Raw genomic sequence first — 18,814 nt, 5'->3', positions numbered from 1 at the left:
GTAGAGTCAGAGCTAAATGCCACATCACCATAGAGTTTGTTAACAACAGCTTTCTTTGCCCTTTGTCTCGATGGACTGAATCAGGGATACTCGTCATACTTCACCTCAACCACGTCACTGAGAGACCCCAGCCTGACACAGCAGCAGAGATGATGAAAGCAGAAACAGCAAACAGATGCTTCAGTTGTGTTTCTCTCTGTGTGTGCGCTCACGCCCACTTGTGTGTGTGAACTTTCCACGTACCTCAGCTTGTTTCTCCAACATGAGCCATCAGGGCTGAAAAACATCACTAACACATGAATTCTTTCTCTTTTTGTTATCACCTGTGATCATGTGTCTCATGTTTCTGTCATTCACCAGTTCTTGTATAGTTACGTGTAACTAGACTTCTGTGGGACGTAAATGATTGTTTTGTATGCAGATCTGTACAAAGGATGTAAACACTTGATTACAAAGGAGATCTCAGCTGTGTTGTTGTGGATGGACTTCAACGTATTTGTTAAAAAAGAGAATAAAGCAAAGTGTTTTAGCTGTTTGGGAGTTTTTGTTTGATTCCATTCAGTTTTATTTCTATGGAGTCAAATAATAAGAAAGGCTCTAGAACAGCCCTGAGTTTGTCCAGGTGACACTCCTCTGAAGAACAAAGACAAAGAGGAAGAAGGGGATTCGTTTTCAAGTCTTGTTTCTTTCAAAATAAAAGCTGAGATGTTTTGGAAGCATGATAATATTTCAGCCAGGATGCCGTCTCCAAGGAGACCTGCACCTCAGCGCTGAGCTCCACATCACGCCCTGTGAAAGCACAGATATAAATCTGCTGCAGTGAGAAGAACTTTACCCAACACAAGTGTAGAAGTAGACATTTGACTTTACCTACAACCTGTTAACAACAAAGCTTTCATTGCCTCTGTTGTTGATGTCATGTAGGACTAATCATACTTCACATCAGCCATGCACACGTCAGAGGATCTCCAGGCTTTCAGTAATAAAGCCAAGCAGATGATGTGAACATAGCAATAGTAAAACATGCATCATAATCAGCTGTATGTGTCGACTATGTGGCACCTGAGTCTTGTTGGCATGAAGAAAAGTTGTGTAACATGTAGCATAAGGGCTGCAAAGACATCATGTAGACAGCAGTCGTCTGTTAGTCGTAACGTATCTCCTGTTAAAGAGTTAAATGTGCGTTCTCCATCTCTGTCCTCTCACAGCTCGCCGTACACCAACTCCAGCTGTGGTAACCATGGCTGTGCCCATCAACACGCTGAAGCTGAGACGCCACCCGTCACTATGGCGACTCCAATAGGGTTACCTGTCAGCTGTGGACGCATGAAAGGAAAACAGCAGAAACACAGACATGTTTACTGGAACATTTCCTATTGACAGCTTTATGGAAAAGTGGGTTTAAACACTTTTCTATGTTTTATTTTGTTTATTTATGGATTTATTGTGAAAGGAATTTCAAAGGTTTAATTTGACCTTTCCCCTGTTTTTCATACAGACTGGAGACGAATGGATGGTGCTTTCTTTGTTTGTCTAAAGATAATGAATAAAACTCTACACACATCTTAAACCACCCTCCTTTCTATATATTTTGTTATATAAATGGAAAGTATATAAGACACAAACTGAGCTTATATGATACTAAGGACCCTGGAGGTCAGTCCACCTTTATAATTCAGCACAGCCTGGAGTCTCTTAGTCAAGCTTGTTTGTGTTTTCTGTGAGGAAGTTTTCAGCAGCAGCTCTTTTCTTGGATGTTGGTTCCCTTTGTTTCCATCCTCTGTTAAGATGTTTCAGTAATGTTGAGGTCTGGGGAGGCCAATCCATGGCTGACGTCCTGTGATGCTGCATTAGCAGTTTGTTCATAGTGAAAAATGAAGCCACTGCCAATCAGACATTTGCACAGTGGATCAACTTCTGATGGTACTGTCCTGAATTCCACACCTATAATATGTTTGCACATACTGATGAATATGTGCAGCTGATTTTCAGTCCAGTTCCTGTGTGACAGACGCCAGTCTTTCTGCCTGTGTCCTTCCTTAACAATAGAGCCATCCTTCCACTGAGACTGTTTCTGATGAGGCTTCACTGAGCAGTAGATGGATCCCTCAGCTCATCTAATCGTCCTATTTCTAACACATGACTGTCAGAAACTGTTAATCTGCTGCAGCTCTTTAACTCCTCCACTTCTTTTTTTGTAATCTCTTAGTTTCCTCGTCTTTTAAGGTGGCACTGCACACCAGATCCAAAGTCAACATGCTGTTATATAATGGAGTTGAACCTGTAATGGAGTTTGATTTAAACCAATCAGCAATTAAGTGAATGATGATGAGCAAAGATGGTGGAGGTGGTGGATGAAGACCCGGACAGCTGTGGTTGGCTCCTCGTATAGAGCAGAGTGAGGTTGTGTTTGCACATTATTATAAAACCATGTTCACCATATATTTTAGCTGCAGACAATAACATGATTTCTTTGCTGTGGTGATTTTATTCCACTTTGGTAAAATGGGAAACCATCATTTCTTGCTGTAATTCACACATTATTCCAAGAGCCTCAACACAAGCCTTGTAGTCCGACCATATATAGACAAATCAATAGTTGTGTTTGTAACAGCTCATGAACATGAATCGTTCCACTTTAAAATCATTGTAAACTAAACTGGAATAAATGAGTGTTTATATATAGTTTTGTCTCAGCTGTTCATACACAGTGTTTCAGTTCTTATCAGAGTCCCACCGTCTCACTGTGGTGAACCTTTAGCTCTGTTGTAAGCGTGTTGTTAGACCAGGTTTCCCTCATTTAAAAATAATCTCTCATTAGAAATGGACATGATGTCTAAGACATAGAAATGCTTATTATGGGTTCACTTGATGTCACTGAAAAGATGCACATGGGTAACGTGCAGGCCATCCAGCTCCGAGGTTTATCTCCTCACCTCGAGTCTGCGACACTCTCTCCGTGTCCTCTCAGATAAGGGCGCGCACATTTCTGCACGATCTTCTAAATTACAAAGAGCGACTCACAAAACAGAAGCTCACAAAACACTCATCACAAACCAAAAATGGCTCCACTGAGCGTCAAACTGTCACCAGAATTTACTGATAATCTAAAGACTCACAGAACTCATTTTGTCTCATTGTGTCTTAGTTTGAGACATAAGTGCATGATCATAATACTGTGTAGTTAGATGAGACAGAGCTGATGCTTGCTCTTAATTATCCTCTTCATGTTTCCCGAGCCTCAGCAGTGGAAGCTACCATGGATAGAAAGACTATGACTCATCTTAAATCTCAAATCTTTGTCTCCAAAGAGCTGCTGATGTGTCCGATATGATCCACAAGCTTAAACTAGGATTATAAGTGTGTGCAGTGATGTGTGTGAAACCTCTGAGGACTCACACGTGTGTGCTTCAGCCCACACACACATATGAAGCACTGCGACCTCACACAGAAGTGTTTTACACATCCAGCCTGAATCCTGATCATTTCTACAGTTTATTGAGTTCAGCTTCACCTGAACATCAGTGATGAAGCTGCTCTGACTCCATCACAGCTCACAGCTGTTGGAATGAGTCAAACAATGAAGAAGGTTCAGAAACAGCTGATGATTTTACAGAAACATGATGCAAACATGAAAATGGACACATGATTTTTTATTAACAGACACTGTTTATGTTTCACTGTGCATGACGTCATCAACACTGACACCAGGGGGCGCTCATCACCAGCCTGAGGAAGTGTGATAATGGGGGGAGACGCAGTGTTGTGTGTACTGCAGTCGGACAGAAGGAAAAACTTCCTCCTGAAAACATTTTCATCCTTCCCAAAAGTGTTTGAGTCAAATGTTACAAATATATAAATACAATAAAACACAGGGTCTTACATAAAATTAGTGATGCAGTTGTGCACTGAGCACCTTTCCAATGTTCCTTCCTCAGATGAGTCCAGCTGCTGAACACATTAACATCTGTATGTAAATGTAGCCGAGAACCAACCTGAGCACTGCTGGGAAAATACAAAGGCAACCATCAAAGTGCTGTATTATCTTATTTATGTTGAATGTTGACTTAGATCCACACCACGATTTATGAAACTATAGAACTAAAATAACAACAATCGTCTGCTTCTTTAAAATTTCTTTCATTACATCAAACCAGTGAAAACTGAAAAAAACAAAGAGCTGTTAGCATGTTCAGACCAACTTTGAGACAGAGACTGTAAAGTTCTGCACTTTAAATCCTGCCTGTGTTCCTGCAAATGATTCACACTGAAAGTATCTTAGTTTAGTATTGAGTGAGCCACAAAGCAGCCTGATAGCTTTAAAACAGGAAAAGTAAATGAAATTGACAGTTTCAGTGTAGCTGGATCTATTATTGGGGGGTCATGGCCCCCGTAACCCCGCCTGGTCCTGAGGTCAAATCCACCATCTTTGTTTCAGAGCTTCATGTTCTCCCGTGTTTGTGTGCGTCCTCTCCGGTACTCCGGCTTCCTCCCACAGTCCAAACACATGCAGTTAGTGGGGTCAGGTTAGCTGTGAGTGGTTGTGTCTCTGTGTTATTCCACCTTAATCAATGACTTCCTGTTAGCATGAAGTGCTTCTGTAGGACTGATGTCATTTTCATGGTTGGATCATTTAAATGAAGCTGGACTCAGATGCAGTAAATAAGCTGATTGATCATTAATGAATAAAGCTGGTCAAACACATCACGTGGACACATGTGATTGTGTGTTGTAGTATTGATCCCAATGCTGGTATCAGTCCTGGATCAATAACACTGGATGGATGCGTTCAGCATGGAGCCCCTGAGCTGTGTTACAGACAAACATGGAAACTGACAGGTCTGTGTCATTCACAGTCTGTAACACTTCTAAACAACAGAGGCTGACCCAAGTGCCTCAGAGCCAGGCACGCTCACATCACAGCTCTCTAAATAAGCCAGTTTCAAAATAAGAGCTGAAAGCTGTGTTTGCTTGTGTTAGCTTATTATTGTGGAGACTAACATTCAGTGATCATGTGTTCAGACTCATAATGATTACTCTCAGAAATCCTGATCTTTGTATTTACTGTGTGTTGGATCAATAACTGAGATTCATGGTATCACACAGCTGTGCTGCTGCTGATGTCAGCACATCTGGAACAATACGAGGTATCTGCTACCAGACTGAGCAGGACGTGAGACCTGTGGACTGTTTAAAGCTGTCCCTCCACAGCTCACTCAGACCTGATCCACACCTCAGTGATATTCTCTGACTTCCTCAGTAGAGACAGAAACCATTCAGATCTGGGACCATCAGCTGACTGATGATGTCACACAGACTGTGTTTTTCAGGAACAGTGATTCTGATGTGAGCCTGCTAGCTGACAGCAGACCTGATGAAAGCACATGTTCACATCTGTGAGGACAGACTGGACTCTTTGACTGCACCTTGGTTCTCCTCAGAGGTCTGTACAGGAGCATGTCCACCCCCACTGAAGATCTCAGTCACTGTGAAACATAGAAAGCTGCTTGTGTGGCCTCTGCCTCACATGTAGATACAGCTACAGGTTTCTCTGTCAGTCAGACTGAAACAGTGTCCTGATGCTGCATCATTCAGCTCTGTGCCCCAGTCAGCATCACTGGGAGCTACCAGTGTTTCTGCCCTTTTCCTGTAACACTACACTCAGCACAGGCTCAGCTGGTATCCAGTGTTGGACTTTGGCTTCAGCTGCTGTGATAGATCCTCTAACATAGATCAGCTCTGCTACATGTTGTTAGATAAGTGCAGCTGCTGTCATGTCCTGATGTTTCTCTGGCTCAGCAGCTTCTCCATCAGAGGTTCACATGGAGCTGATCCAGTATCTCCAGTAACTGTGTTCTGTGCCTCACTGGTTCATCCTTCTGTCTGTGTGACGTCAGTCAGATGTTGAAGTTCAACTCTGTAATCTTCACTGTGTCACAGAGTTCAGTGAGTCCCGTTATTCACAGTATCAATCAGATCATCAGAGAACAGCTGATCAGCAATCAGTGGTGCCAACAGCGCCTCCTGTGGTGAGAGGATGCAATAATGCAATGTAGCATTTTTCCACTCAACACTTGCAGTCATGGAAACTGTCTGTTGGATCTGTGTGACGTTGCTTTCTTGGTTAGAGTTCCTCACAAATGTCCAGATGATTCTTCTAATGAGGCGTCGACCATGTTTGCAGCTCTTTGGAAGAAAACGTCGCCCTTTGCCATCCTTACTTTTCTTTGACTTCTTCAAATGCAGCTGAACTCCAGCTGGTATTTTCTTGGACTTTGCAGCTGTTTCTGGTCATCAGTTCATTCCTGCAAACCTCTGAAGCTGAACAACAATGATGCTGCATTGCTGGCTGATCCCAAAAGGTTGATTCTGTTCATCTGGACGTTTTCAGAAACGTTTGCTCACTGATCAGGTGACTTCTTCAGTCTCAGCTGACTGCAGCTTTACAAGCTTACAAACAGCACATTTGCACAATGACTGAAAGCAGCAGCACCTGATATATATGATACTAATATAATACATATACATATATAATCCATACTAATGATGAAGGAACTGAGCTCACAGTCCATTGTTCATTCAGTGAACTACTCAGTTTATTTTGGGCCTCAGAAATGCTCACTCTGTTTGTACATCACTGTCAGCAATAGACTCATTCTGCTGTGTGGACAGGAACACATGTGACATCACTTCCTGTTTGTTTGTGACTGAAGAAGTTTACAAGGAATCATTTAGAAGAGTTTCAAACATCAACTGATTGAATCCATGAATCTGAAAACGTGTTTGTGAGTGAAAGAGACAGACATGTACAGACTGAACTATCTGTTCAACAGTCAGAGTGTTTCTGTAACAGGAGACACTCTTTACACTCCACTCAGCACAGGGACACTGAGGAACCAGGAGAGACATAAAACCCAGGATAAAGAGTTTGAGTGAATGTGGTGTTGAAGGTGTGGAGGTGGATCAGAGTGTCAGAGGAGACTCTGTAGAAGGACAGAGTGCCAGCAGGACAGTCCACATACACTGCTGCTCTGTTAGAGACAGAGGAGGAGGGGGAGGAGGAGGAGGAGATGGATGTTTGACTCTTATTGTGCCTGACAGACTGAGGACCACGATCAGAGCAGATCAGACTCCAGGACTGATCAGTGAGTCCAAACACACAGTCATAACTGTCTCCTTTCCTTCTTATGCTTCTGTAACTCACTGATATAAAAACGTTTCCTCTCCACTCGACCTCCCAGTAACAGCGACCAGTCAGACCATTTCTACACAGCAGCTGTTCCCAAACATCAAATCTGTCTGGATGATCAGGATATGACTGAACCTCCTCCACACAATGTGCCTCAATGTTATTGATATTATTATTATCATTATTATATAATAATAAAACCCTTATAATAAAACCACTAAAAACCTTTATTCTAGCGCTTCTAGACTTTAAAGTCAGCAAAGAGGCTCAGAAAAGAAGATCAGACACCAGCGAGGGAGGATAAGAAAGACAGACGCAACAACATTGTCATCCCCTATGTAGCCGGTGTATCAGAAAAACTCAGGAGAGTTTTCTCCAAGCATGACATCCCGGTGCATTTCAGACCCAGCAACACGCTCAGACAAAAACTGGTTCACCCGAAAGACAAAACATCAAAACACAGACTTAACAATGTGGTGTTTGCTGTACAGTGCAGCGAGGAATGCACAGACCTCTACATTGGAGAGACCAAACAGCCACTTCACAAGCGCATGGCACAACACAGAAGAGCCACCTCCACAGGACAAGACTCAGCAGTCCATCTGCATCTTAAGGATAAAGGACACTCTTTCGAGGATGCCAATGTTCACATTTTGGACAGAGAGGACAGATGGTTTGAAAGAGGAGTGAAAGAAGCAGCTATGTCCACTGTGAGCGACCATCTTTGAACAGAGGCGGGGTTTACGACACCAACTCTCTGCCATCAATAATCCAGTTTTGAGATCCCTTCCCAGACGCCTTAACGCCCACTCACATCCTGGGCCATCTGACCTCAGGAATCCGCATGATAAGGTGGGGCCAGGTTTCACAATGAACTCACCCGAAACTCTGGCTGATTGGAGCCCACACCCAGTTTCACACCTTGGCTCAGGTGATTAGAGGATCATCAGGGGGTCCTTTTGTCCCTCTGGGGGGTCACTCCCACTAGGTTTATATCTGGGACTCTCCACCATTTGACCTTAGAACTGAAGAAGCTTCTCGGATGAGAGGTGAAACGTCTTCAAGTAACTTAAAGAAGTCCAGACGCTTTTCTTTGCAAGCTCCTTTGACATTTGACCACGAGCAATCTTTTCTGGTTTGACGCCGTCTTTGTAGCCAGAAACCAGCTCTCTCCTCGGCTTCCTCCACTACACGCTTCCCCCACGCCAGTCTCCTCCGTCACTATAAAGGGGAGAGTCATGAGCTCCATCACCCTCACCTGTGCCGTCCAATGTCCCGCCACCAGCCTCCACTGCAGCAGGCCAGAGACCACACCCCTGCCACAATAAGTAAAAGTATATCCTTGCTGTACCCTTAATGCTAAATGTGCTAAATTAACCGCTGCCTTTGCCCCTTTGGGATTATTCTTATGTCACTGGGATGTTGACCTTTGACCTTCACATTAGAGAGATGGGCAGACATAATTAGTGTATGAATTTTAAAGTAACAGGTAATAAAGAGAGTGTAGCAAATGTAGTCAGGTTTATTACTCTGTATCACACATGAGTGCCCGAGGGAGGCGGGGCTGACTGGGGAGACACAGGAAACAGAGAGACAGGGCTGACTCGACATGAAACGATGAAACGTGGGACACGGGAACAGAAACTAAACACAGGCTGAAATGAACACTGAGGGAGGGAGAACTAAGATTACTGAGAGCCTGATAAATAAGAAGAACAAAAACCAAGAAAAACAAGAGTCAAAGAAAACCAAAAACACAAAGCATTGGGCCAGGACCCACTGCTGTGACATTTATATGTGATAAAAACATTAAAAACTGCTCACATGTTGAAATCTTTCTACGTATACTTTAGGTTCAGCTCTCCAGCCTGGCATTTGGTTAAGCATGATTCAAACATTTGATTTTGTTTAACTGGTTTTAATTATAGTTACTTTTTGTGAACATTTGTTGCAGCATTTAAAAATACATCATTTATTTTCAAACTTTTATTTGATTTAGAGCATCATGTTTGACCAACGTAAATGTTTTAACACAAACACTATTTTAAAGCTTCTAGAGAGTAAAATATTAATGATAATTATAATAACAATAATAAAAACAAAAGCTCTCAGATCCATCAAACCAAGCAGCAGAAAGAACAATAACTGAAGAGAAAACTTTAACCTTGTAGACTTCATTATGTTCCAGCTGCTCTACAGACGCTGTGACCTCGAACTTAAGCAGGTCGTAAAGTATGTGCAGCTCAATAACTTCATAATCAGACCCTGTGGTATTTAGGCAGCAGAACAACTAAGAATAACAACTACAAATAATGTTTTTAGGTTTCTGTTGTACTGCAAGGTTCTGTACAGGAGAACCAAACCAAGAGCAAATATTACGTCTCATTTAAACCTGAGCACGAAGAGCCATCAACATTTAGCAAATTGAATCATCTTTGTTTAGATGCAAGAAGAATCATATAGAAATGAAAAAGTAGAAATAGAAATCCAGAGCAAAGATATCCTCTAATTCAGCGTAGCACATGTGCAGCTGCTGCGATTCACGTAAGCATTCGGCTCGTCGCTGTTGCAGATTTTTCTCTCGCTGTTCTGGCTCACAGCGCTGCAAACACAAAAATAAATATCCCCAAAGGTGTGAAAGGGAGCTAATTAGTAAGAGTATTGTTACTCTCCGCAGGAGTAGTCCAGCAGTAGAAATCAGTACAATAACAAGGTGTGTAACATCTAGCAGGGTGACAGAAAAACCCAGGGTAACTTCTAAGGACCTCAACGTCTCTCTCACATTGTGTTTTTTAAACATGCTTCCATTTGTCACTTCAGTCTTTACTCTGAAATACAGGAAGAGAAATCATGGCTGAAACAATTTCTCATGAAACCAGGGGTGTGGTCCAACAGTCAGTTTGGTGAGGAAGGTTCCTAACTGAGAGAAGTGACCCAGAAGTATCTGTGTAGCAGCCACAATGAATCCAGATCATGAGCTTTATTAACTGATCAAAGTCTCTTCTTTCATCTTCTGTATCATTCAGTTTGCATTGGTAATGCCCATTATTGTAATGCTTTTTTAAGACGAGCAAAACTTTATTTCACTTTGGGTTAGCTGGGATAAGTGATGGATGGAGGGAATTTTACTTCAGCCACAGAAATCCTAAACAGGAAGGAGGAGCAGAGTTACAGTGGATCACTATCCAGCAGGGAAACAAGGTTTATTTCAATTTCTTGGCCATGAGTGAGATTTACTGAGTGGGCAAATTAGGGAGACGACACCATCAGATCCCGAGCCCTCCATGTGTTAATCAAGAGACGGCTGCTGTGCTACATCCATAAATAATGAATAAATTAGGAGCTAAAGCTGAAAGGACAGTTTATTTGTACCATCTTCACGTGAACACATTCAAGAACATCACAGATGAAGAAACATTAAAAACTTCCACACTACATAAAGCAAGAAAAATAGTTTTTCTTTCAGGTGGTTTCAGAAAAACAGAAACATCAAACATCTCCAAGACTCTCTTTGAAAGAACTAAAAACCTTTGTTCTCATGGTCCAATCATGAGTGAACTCCCCGATGAAGCCTTGTGTGCTAAAACATGTCAGAGTTTTAAAGGTTAAACATGAGTTTCCAAAACGTTTTGCTGGAGAACAATGAACTATTTGACTGAGTTTCAATCATTTACAGACGAGCAAAACCAGGACAGAGAAAAAAGGACAAAACTGACCCAGTAAAACAACAGAAAAGAAGATCCCATGTAGATCTGTATTATGTAGAAGTTCAGCCCAGCAACCAGTTCAGTTCAACACAAGTTTAAATGATTCTATCTGAACTCTGTGGAGCCTGATCTCAATCTTTTTGACTCTGACCAGAGGAAACCAGAGGATCTTTCTGTGTCTTCAGATTCACTGTGATCCAGTGATGGGAGTGATTTCAGCCCTGAGTGATCGCGCTGATGTTTGCACAGAGCAGACAATGAGGTGAATGTTTGGGCACATTGGTAACAGTGAAACAGTTTATTAGTAACGTGGGATCGTTTGTGTGCAGAGTATGAACTGAGATTCCTGAAGCTCTTGTCACACTGGTCACAGCTGTAGTTTCCTTCCATGTGTGCACGTTCATGAATGTTACGATTACCTGACTGTGAGAAGCTTCTCTCACAGTGTCTGCACTTGTGTGGTTTCTCTCCTGTGTGGACTCGTTTGTGTGATTTAAGCTGACTTTCAGTGGTGAAGGATGACCCACACTGATCACAGAGGTGCTTTTTAACCCCACTGTGAATCAGTTCATGTTGTTTTAAATCTCTTGGTGTGGTGAAGCTTCTCCCACATTCTTTGCAGTATTTCAGTTTGTCTCCAGTGTGTCTACGTTGATGTGTTTTAAGGGCAGCTTGCCAACTGAAAGTTTTTCCACAGAGGTCACAATGAAAGTCTTTCCCACCACCACAGTGATGACAGGGTTGAGAACTGGATCCATCTTTGTCGCTCTGCTTCTAAACAAAGACACAAAGACAGTGTAAGTCAGTCCTTCAACATTTGTATCCTGAACGTCGCCTGAAATAAAGAGCATCTCTGCAGACGTCCAACTACATTTGACTGTTTCAGTTAACACACTCAGTTTACTGGGCTGCAATAACTACAATACTACCACCATAATACTACAGTAATACTAAAATCATAACTGAAAGGAAAATCTGAATAATCACTCAGAGCTGCTTTTCCATGCAGTAGAATTTCTAACATGCTAACACAGTTTAATGAGCAGAGTTGTTCCAAACAGTCAGGCTAAAATGACAAGATAACAATATAAATATATACCTCACAGTAGCTGCACTTGTAGAGTCTCTTTCTGGTGTGGATCTGTTGGTGTTGTCTCAGGTGATGTGGAGATTTAAAAGTCTTCTCACACAGGTCACATTGATAAGGTCTCTCCTCAGTGTGGGTAAACATGTGCTGTTGTAAGTGTGCGTCTGTTGTAAACTCTTTGCCACACTGTTCACAGCAGTACACATCATGTCTGGTGTGAATGCGTAGGTGTGTATTTCGGTACCCTCTCTGGCTGAAAGTTTTTCCACAGATGTCACAGCTGTATGCCTTAATTCCAGAGTGGGTAACTAGATGCCTCTGTAAGTGGCTACTGTGAGTAAAAGCTCTGCCACACTGATCACAGCTGTATACTTTAACTCCACTGTGGATGAGTTGGTGTTTTTTTAGGGAACCCTTCAAGGAAAAAGACTTTCCACACAAGTCACAGCTGAACGGTCTCTCTCCAGTGTGGATGACCTGATGCTGTTTTAGTGAAGCCCTCACAGTAAAACCCTTCCCACACTCGTCACAGGTGTGTTTTTTCTCTCCCTTTCTTCTGTGAGGTTTGTCGGCCTCCTGAGAGCGCTGACTTCTGGCTCCATGTTGGTCCTGCAGTGACAGAGATACAAACAGAGGCAGTGAGTGAAATGCAGTCGTGGAACAAACTCAACCTTCAAACTCCATTAACACTAGTTTTAAACCTGAAGGTGGAGCGTGGCACCAAACACCTTAAAGGTCTCTTATCCCCACCTGCTGGTAGTTCTAACACATTACATCCAACCTGCTGTTAAAGATAATTCATGACTGTTCAAGCACTAAAATCATGCCCATCCCTCCTGATTGTGTACACACACACACACACACACACACACACACACACACACACACACACACACACACACATTATTTTATAATTGTGTGGATGCCTTAACAGGCATCCACACAATTACAGCTTTTTCAGATCTTCTACCGTTTTAATCTTATCCCTCTTTGAGTTTTCAGTTGCAAAATTGTGATTTTTCAGAAAATACATGCGTTGCTATGGTTGCTATGCAATTAACTCAGAGGGGACAGTGAAACTGTTTGAATTTTCTCTTCACGTCCAAACAACTTCTTGCTACTCGCTCAATTTCCACTCAAGCCCCACAAATTATACACCAAAACGTAGGTATTTTTGCTGGCTTTCAGAAAATGTCACTATCATTGTTGTGGGACTCATAGATATTTTGCAAATCTCCTCAGAGTAACACAAAGTCAGAAAACTCTCCATATAAACTCAATGGAGAGTTTGTTCAAAATCACCGCTGGATTTCTCTAATGAGAGGCATTTTCAAATTGTCATATCTCCTTAACGAAGCGAAGTTAAGACATGAGGCTTGTCCCCGTATATGTTCAGACACTCCTGACGCTCACAATTCAAGAATTTCTTTCTCACCTATTACCGTTCTGAAATGAGTTGGACTTGTTTGAGGGTAGGAAATTTGTCCCTCGCTCAGATTTCATCAGATTTCAATCTCTGGAAATGAACCACTTTTTTCTCTCGTCATATCTTTTTGATGGATTTCCACAGAGCCCTGAAAATTTCCATGACTGTTCACCAAAGCCTGCTGTTTCTTACGGTGAAAGAATGATTTTGATGCTCCATATAGATTTAGAGTTACCAAAGGTTGTTTGAGCGCAAGTCAAGGCAGTTTTTGCTTCGCCTCTACTCAGTTACAGTGTATTACAAGTCATATATCTTTAAGAATTTATGTTTTATCTCTGAATTATGAAGACCTGAAGATTCCCCCATCTCTTCTGAATAAAACGATGCCTGAATGACCGTTCTAGCCTCTACGGTTAGGAAATTATGGCCATTTGTTCGAGGGGAATCCTGAATGTCAGAAATACACTGAAGAAAACTCACACCTCTCTCTGTGTCTGTGTGTGTAAGGGCTGACTACAGCAGGTGCAGCTAATTTAACTGACCTACATATACCAAGCCCAGACTGTCCACAGCTCCTGTTCCCTTTACTGTCTGTGTATGTGTGTCTGTGTATCAATATTTCTCCTATGTTTAGGTATTACTCCTCAATCATAGTATTTCTGCTAAAGCAAAGTACTTCTACTACATCTAAGTACTTTTGCCGAATCATAGTATTTCTGCTAAATCATAGTATTTCTGCCAATTCATAGTATTTTTGCAAAATCATGGTATTTGTGCAAAATCATGGTTTTGGGGCCAAATATTTCTGTTATTTTATAATATATGTGCTGAATATATTATATGTGCCAAATCATAGTATTTATCCCAAATTATAGTATTTATGCCAAATTACAGTATTTCTGCTAAAACGCAGAAATAGTACCTTTTAGCAGGAATTTCTACCAAAAGATAGTACTTCTGCTAAATCAGAGTATTTCTGCTAAACCAGAGTATTCCTGCCAAATCATAGTATTTATACCCAATCATAGTATTTCTGCTAAATCATAGCATTTGTGCCAAATCATGGTATTTGTGCAAAAACATAGTATGTCTGCAAAACCATAGTATATCTCTTATGTTATAGTATTACTACTAAGGCATAGTATTTCTGCCAAATCATAGTATGTGTGCCAAATCGCAGTATTTGTGGTAAAACATAGTATTTCTGCCATATTGTGGTATTTGTGCAAGAACATTGAACTGTTATGTTATAGTATTACTACTAAGTCATAGTATTTCTGCATTTTTATAGTATTTGTACTAAAACGTAGTATCTCTGCCAAGTCATAGAATTACTGCAATTTCATAGTTTTTTTTAGGAAATCTGTTATGTTATAGTATTACTACTAAGTCATAGTATTTCTGCCAAATCACAGTATTTGTGCCAAAGCATCGTATTTGTATGGAGTCATAGTATTTCTTCTAAATCATAGTATTTCAATCAAATCTCAGTAGTTGTTGTTAAAACGCAGTATTATTGCCAAATCATAGTATTTGTACCCAATCATAGTATTTCTGCTAAATCATAGCATTTGTGCCAAATCATGGTATTTGTGCAAAATCATAGTATGTCTGCAAAACCATAGTATATCTTTTATGTCATAGTATTACTACTAAGGCATAGTATTTCTGCCAAATCATAGTATTTGTACTAAATCATAGTACTTGTGCCAAATCATAGTATTTGTTGAACATCATAGTATTGGAACCAAAACATAGTATTTGTCCCAAAGCATCGTATTTGTATGGAGTAATAGTATTTCTTCTAAATCATAGTATTTCAATCAAATCTCAGTAGTTGTGTTAAAATGCAGTATTATTGCCAAATCATAGTATTTGTACCCAATCATAGTATTTTTGCCAAATCGTGGTATTTGTGCCCAAATAATAATTCTGTTATGTTATAGTATTACTACTAAGTTGTAGCATATCTGTTATGTTATAGTGTATCTGCGGAATATAGTATGTGTGCCAAATCGTAGTATTTACACCAAATCACAGTATTTTTGCTAAAACATAGTATTTCTGCCATATTGTGGTATTTGTGCAAGAACATTGAACTGTTATGTTATAGTATTACTACTAAGTCATAGTATTTCTGCGTTGTTATAGTATTTGTGCTAAAACGTAGTATCTCTGCCAAGTCATAGAATTAATGCAATTTCATAGTTTTTTTTTAGGAAATCTGTTATGTTATAGTATTACTACTAAGTCATAGTATTTCTGCCAAATCATAGTATTTGTACTAAATCATAGTACTTGTGCCAAATCATAGTATTTGTTGCACATCATAATATTAGAACCAAAACATAGTATTTGTCCCAAAGTATCGTATTTGTATGGAGTAATAGTATTTCTTCTAAATCATAGTATTTCAATTAAATCTCAGTAGTTGTGTTAAAATGCAGTATTATTGCCAAATCATAGTATTTGTACCCAATCATAGTATTTTTGCCAAATCGTGGTATTTGTGCCCAAATAATAATTCTGTTATGTTATAGTATTACTACTAAGTTGTAGCATATCTGTTATGTTATAGTGTATCTGCGGAATATAGTATGTGTGCCAAATCATAGTATTTATACCAAATCACAGTATTTGTGCTAAAACATAGTATTTCTGCCATATTGTGGTATTTGTGCAAGAACATTGAACTGTTATGTTATAGTATTACTACTAAGTCATAGTATTTCTGCGTTGTTATAGTATTTGTGCTAAAACGTAGTATCTCTGCCAAGTCATAGAATTAATGCAATTTCATAGTTTTTTTTTAGGAAATCTGTTATGTTATAGTATTACTACTAAGTCATAGTATTTCTGCCAAATCATAGTATTTGTACTAAATCATAGTACTTGTGCCAAATCATAGTATTTGTTGCACATCATAATATTAGAACCAAAACATAGTATTTGTCCCAAAGTATCGTATTTGTATGGAGTAATAGTATTTCTTCTAAATCATAGTATTTCAATTAAATCTCAGTAGTTGTGTTAAAATGCAGTATTATTGCCAAATCATAGTATTTGTACCCAATCATAGTATTTTTGCCAAATCGTGGTATTTGTGCCCAAATAATAATTCTGTTATGTTATAGTATTACTACTAAGTTGTAGCATATCTGTTATGTTATAGTGTATCTGCGGAATATAGTATGTGTGCCAAATCATAGTATTTATACCAAATCACAGTATTTGTGCTAAAACATAGTATTTCTGCCATATTGTGGTATTTGTGCAAGAACATTGAACTGTTATGTTATAGTATTACTACTAAGTCATAGTATTTCTGCGTTGTTATAGTATTTGTGCTAAAACGTAGTATCTCTGCCAAGTCATAGAATTACTGCAATTTAATAGTTTTTTTTAGGAAATCTGTTATGTTATAGTATTACTACTCAGTCATAGTATTTCTGCCAAATCATAGTATTCGTGTGAATTTGTATACTGTAATATCACTGTATTATGTAGTGGCTAAGTAGGGGCTGTTTACTAAGTGCATCAGTGTAAATAGGTCATCTCTTGTGTTGGAGTGCCCTCTTGTGGCGCCTTTTGGGTAGTGCCTTACTAAACGGGAACCCTGTAAAAAGTGGCATCAGACTGATTTGTAGTGGAGGAATTTGTTACCAGTTTTCTTAATCTTTAATCTGTATGCATGTTGTAATGTATACCCTGTTCTTAATCATAGAAACCACACCATATCACCTCTCCACATCCTCCTACTGTATGCCATACCTCCCTGTACCATCCATCTGACCGCAATAAACTCCACCTGTGGTAATCTAATCCCTGGATGTCAGCCTCTCCTTCTGACCGAGGATAGTTATAGTATTTGAGCCAAATCATAGTATTTGTGCTAAAACATAGTATTTCTTCCAAATCATAGTATTTGTGCCAAAGTATAGTATTTCTTCCAAATCATAGTATAACTGCACAATAAAGGTTCTTGAGCCACATCAGTGTTTGTGCCAAATCTTAGTATTTCTTCTAAATCCTAGTAATTCTGCTCAATGATAGAATTTCTGCTATGCTTTAGTACTTTTTTCCTAGATTGTAGTACTTCTGCTAAGTCAAAGTATTTCATGTAAATCATAGTATTTCTACCAAGTCCCAATGTTTCTGCTAAATCATAAATAATGTTTTAGTACAAATTGTATGATTTGGTGGAACTTTCTGTGTTCCAGCACAAATGCTATGATTTGGCAGGAAAAAAATATTATTTAGTATAAATACTAAGTTTTAGCAGAAATGCTATGTTTAAACTTTAAAAAATTCTGCTATTTCTGCTGATGTGTGTTATGACTTTTGACCATTGAAATGAATGGTACACATTATCAATGTGGTCACTGATTTTGCATGATGGGCTGAGCTGTGCTTTACCTCAGTGAGATAAGCATCCGTTCTCAGACTGGGAGGCCTGGGTTCAAATCCAGCTTATGGCAACATTTCTTTCACTTAACAGTTAAACTTTTTTTAAACTCTTTTCAACACAAATTTCATTTTATTCACCCCTTTTCAGCAAAATTTTCAGTTTTTTTAACCCCTTTTCAGCACAAATCCAAACTTTATCAGCTCTTTTTCAGCAAAAACCTCTTTTCAGCAGAATTCTGCTCATTCACCTCTTTTCAGCAGAAATTCTGCTGATGGAACTCTTTTCAGCAGAATTTTCACCCCTTTTTTTTTTGCCCAAATTCTGCTAGCACAATTGTCAATCTCTCCACCTTTTCTTTGTGAGAAAGTGTTTGGCTCAGTGAGCTAAATAGCTGCCCTTTGATCAGGAGGGCCAGGTTCGAATCCTGCTCAGGGCATCTTTTTTTTTTTTTTTGTTTCAACTTTTTCAGCTTTTTTCAGCAGATATCTTCAGCCGTTAAGGCATCCACACTGCATTTTCGCAGGAAATGCAAATTTTTCTAGTTTAGATTATTTTGTTGTTTCCTATTACATATTTCTATAATTTGTATAGATTTATACAGAATTATTCAGTGATAATAAATCCTATGTTTGTTTATTCTAAAGGAACCCCGTTAGCTTCCACAACAGATGTTGCTCGTCTTCCGTCAAATACTCACATAAAATATTACACAATAAAGTGGATTCAAGATATCCACATAATTTCACTCTTACATCCACAGTGAGGTTTCACAATTGTTCAAATATAAGCAATCAATAATAATAATAATAATATCAATAACATTGAGGCACATTACACAAATTTCAAAAACAAATCATGTCTTACAATATTTACAACAACTAAAAGCTCTGTAAATCGGCTTTTAAGTGTTCATTGAAGTTTTGAATAATTCTCTAATTTTTTAAGGCAACTTATTCCACTTAAAAGTTGCTCTAAATGTAACAGTTTTACAAAACGT

At 39.5% G+C, this 18,814-nt stretch overlaps 1 protein-coding gene across 1 annotated transcript in view; it reads right to left on the bottom strand.

Moving 5' to 3' along the window:
* Positions 1-10,533: 10,533 nt before the first annotated feature.
* LOC145424412 (uncharacterized) overlaps positions 10,534-18,814 on the bottom strand; it is a 29,760-nt gene continuing 21,479 nt past the window's right edge. Inside the window, exons 3-4 of the mRNA XM_080297708.1 lie at positions 11,996-12,592; positions 10,534-11,670 (exon numbers count right to left, since the gene is read on the bottom strand). Of these exons, the coding sequence (XP_080153834.1) occupies positions 11,002-11,670; positions 11,996-12,592 (1,266 nt within the window). The 3' untranslated portion in view covers positions 10,534-11,001. The remainder of the gene's footprint in view (positions 11,671-11,995; positions 12,593-18,814) is intronic.

The sequence above is a fragment of the Astatotilapia calliptera genome, chromosome 3, assembly GCF_964374335.1.
Source record: "Astatotilapia calliptera chromosome 3, fAstCal68.1, whole genome shotgun sequence".
NCBI lineage: Eukaryota > Metazoa > Chordata > Actinopteri > Cichliformes > Cichlidae > Astatotilapia > Astatotilapia calliptera.
Note: the sequence above shows the minus strand (reverse complement) of the source record. Positions and strands in the feature narration are given on the sequence as shown.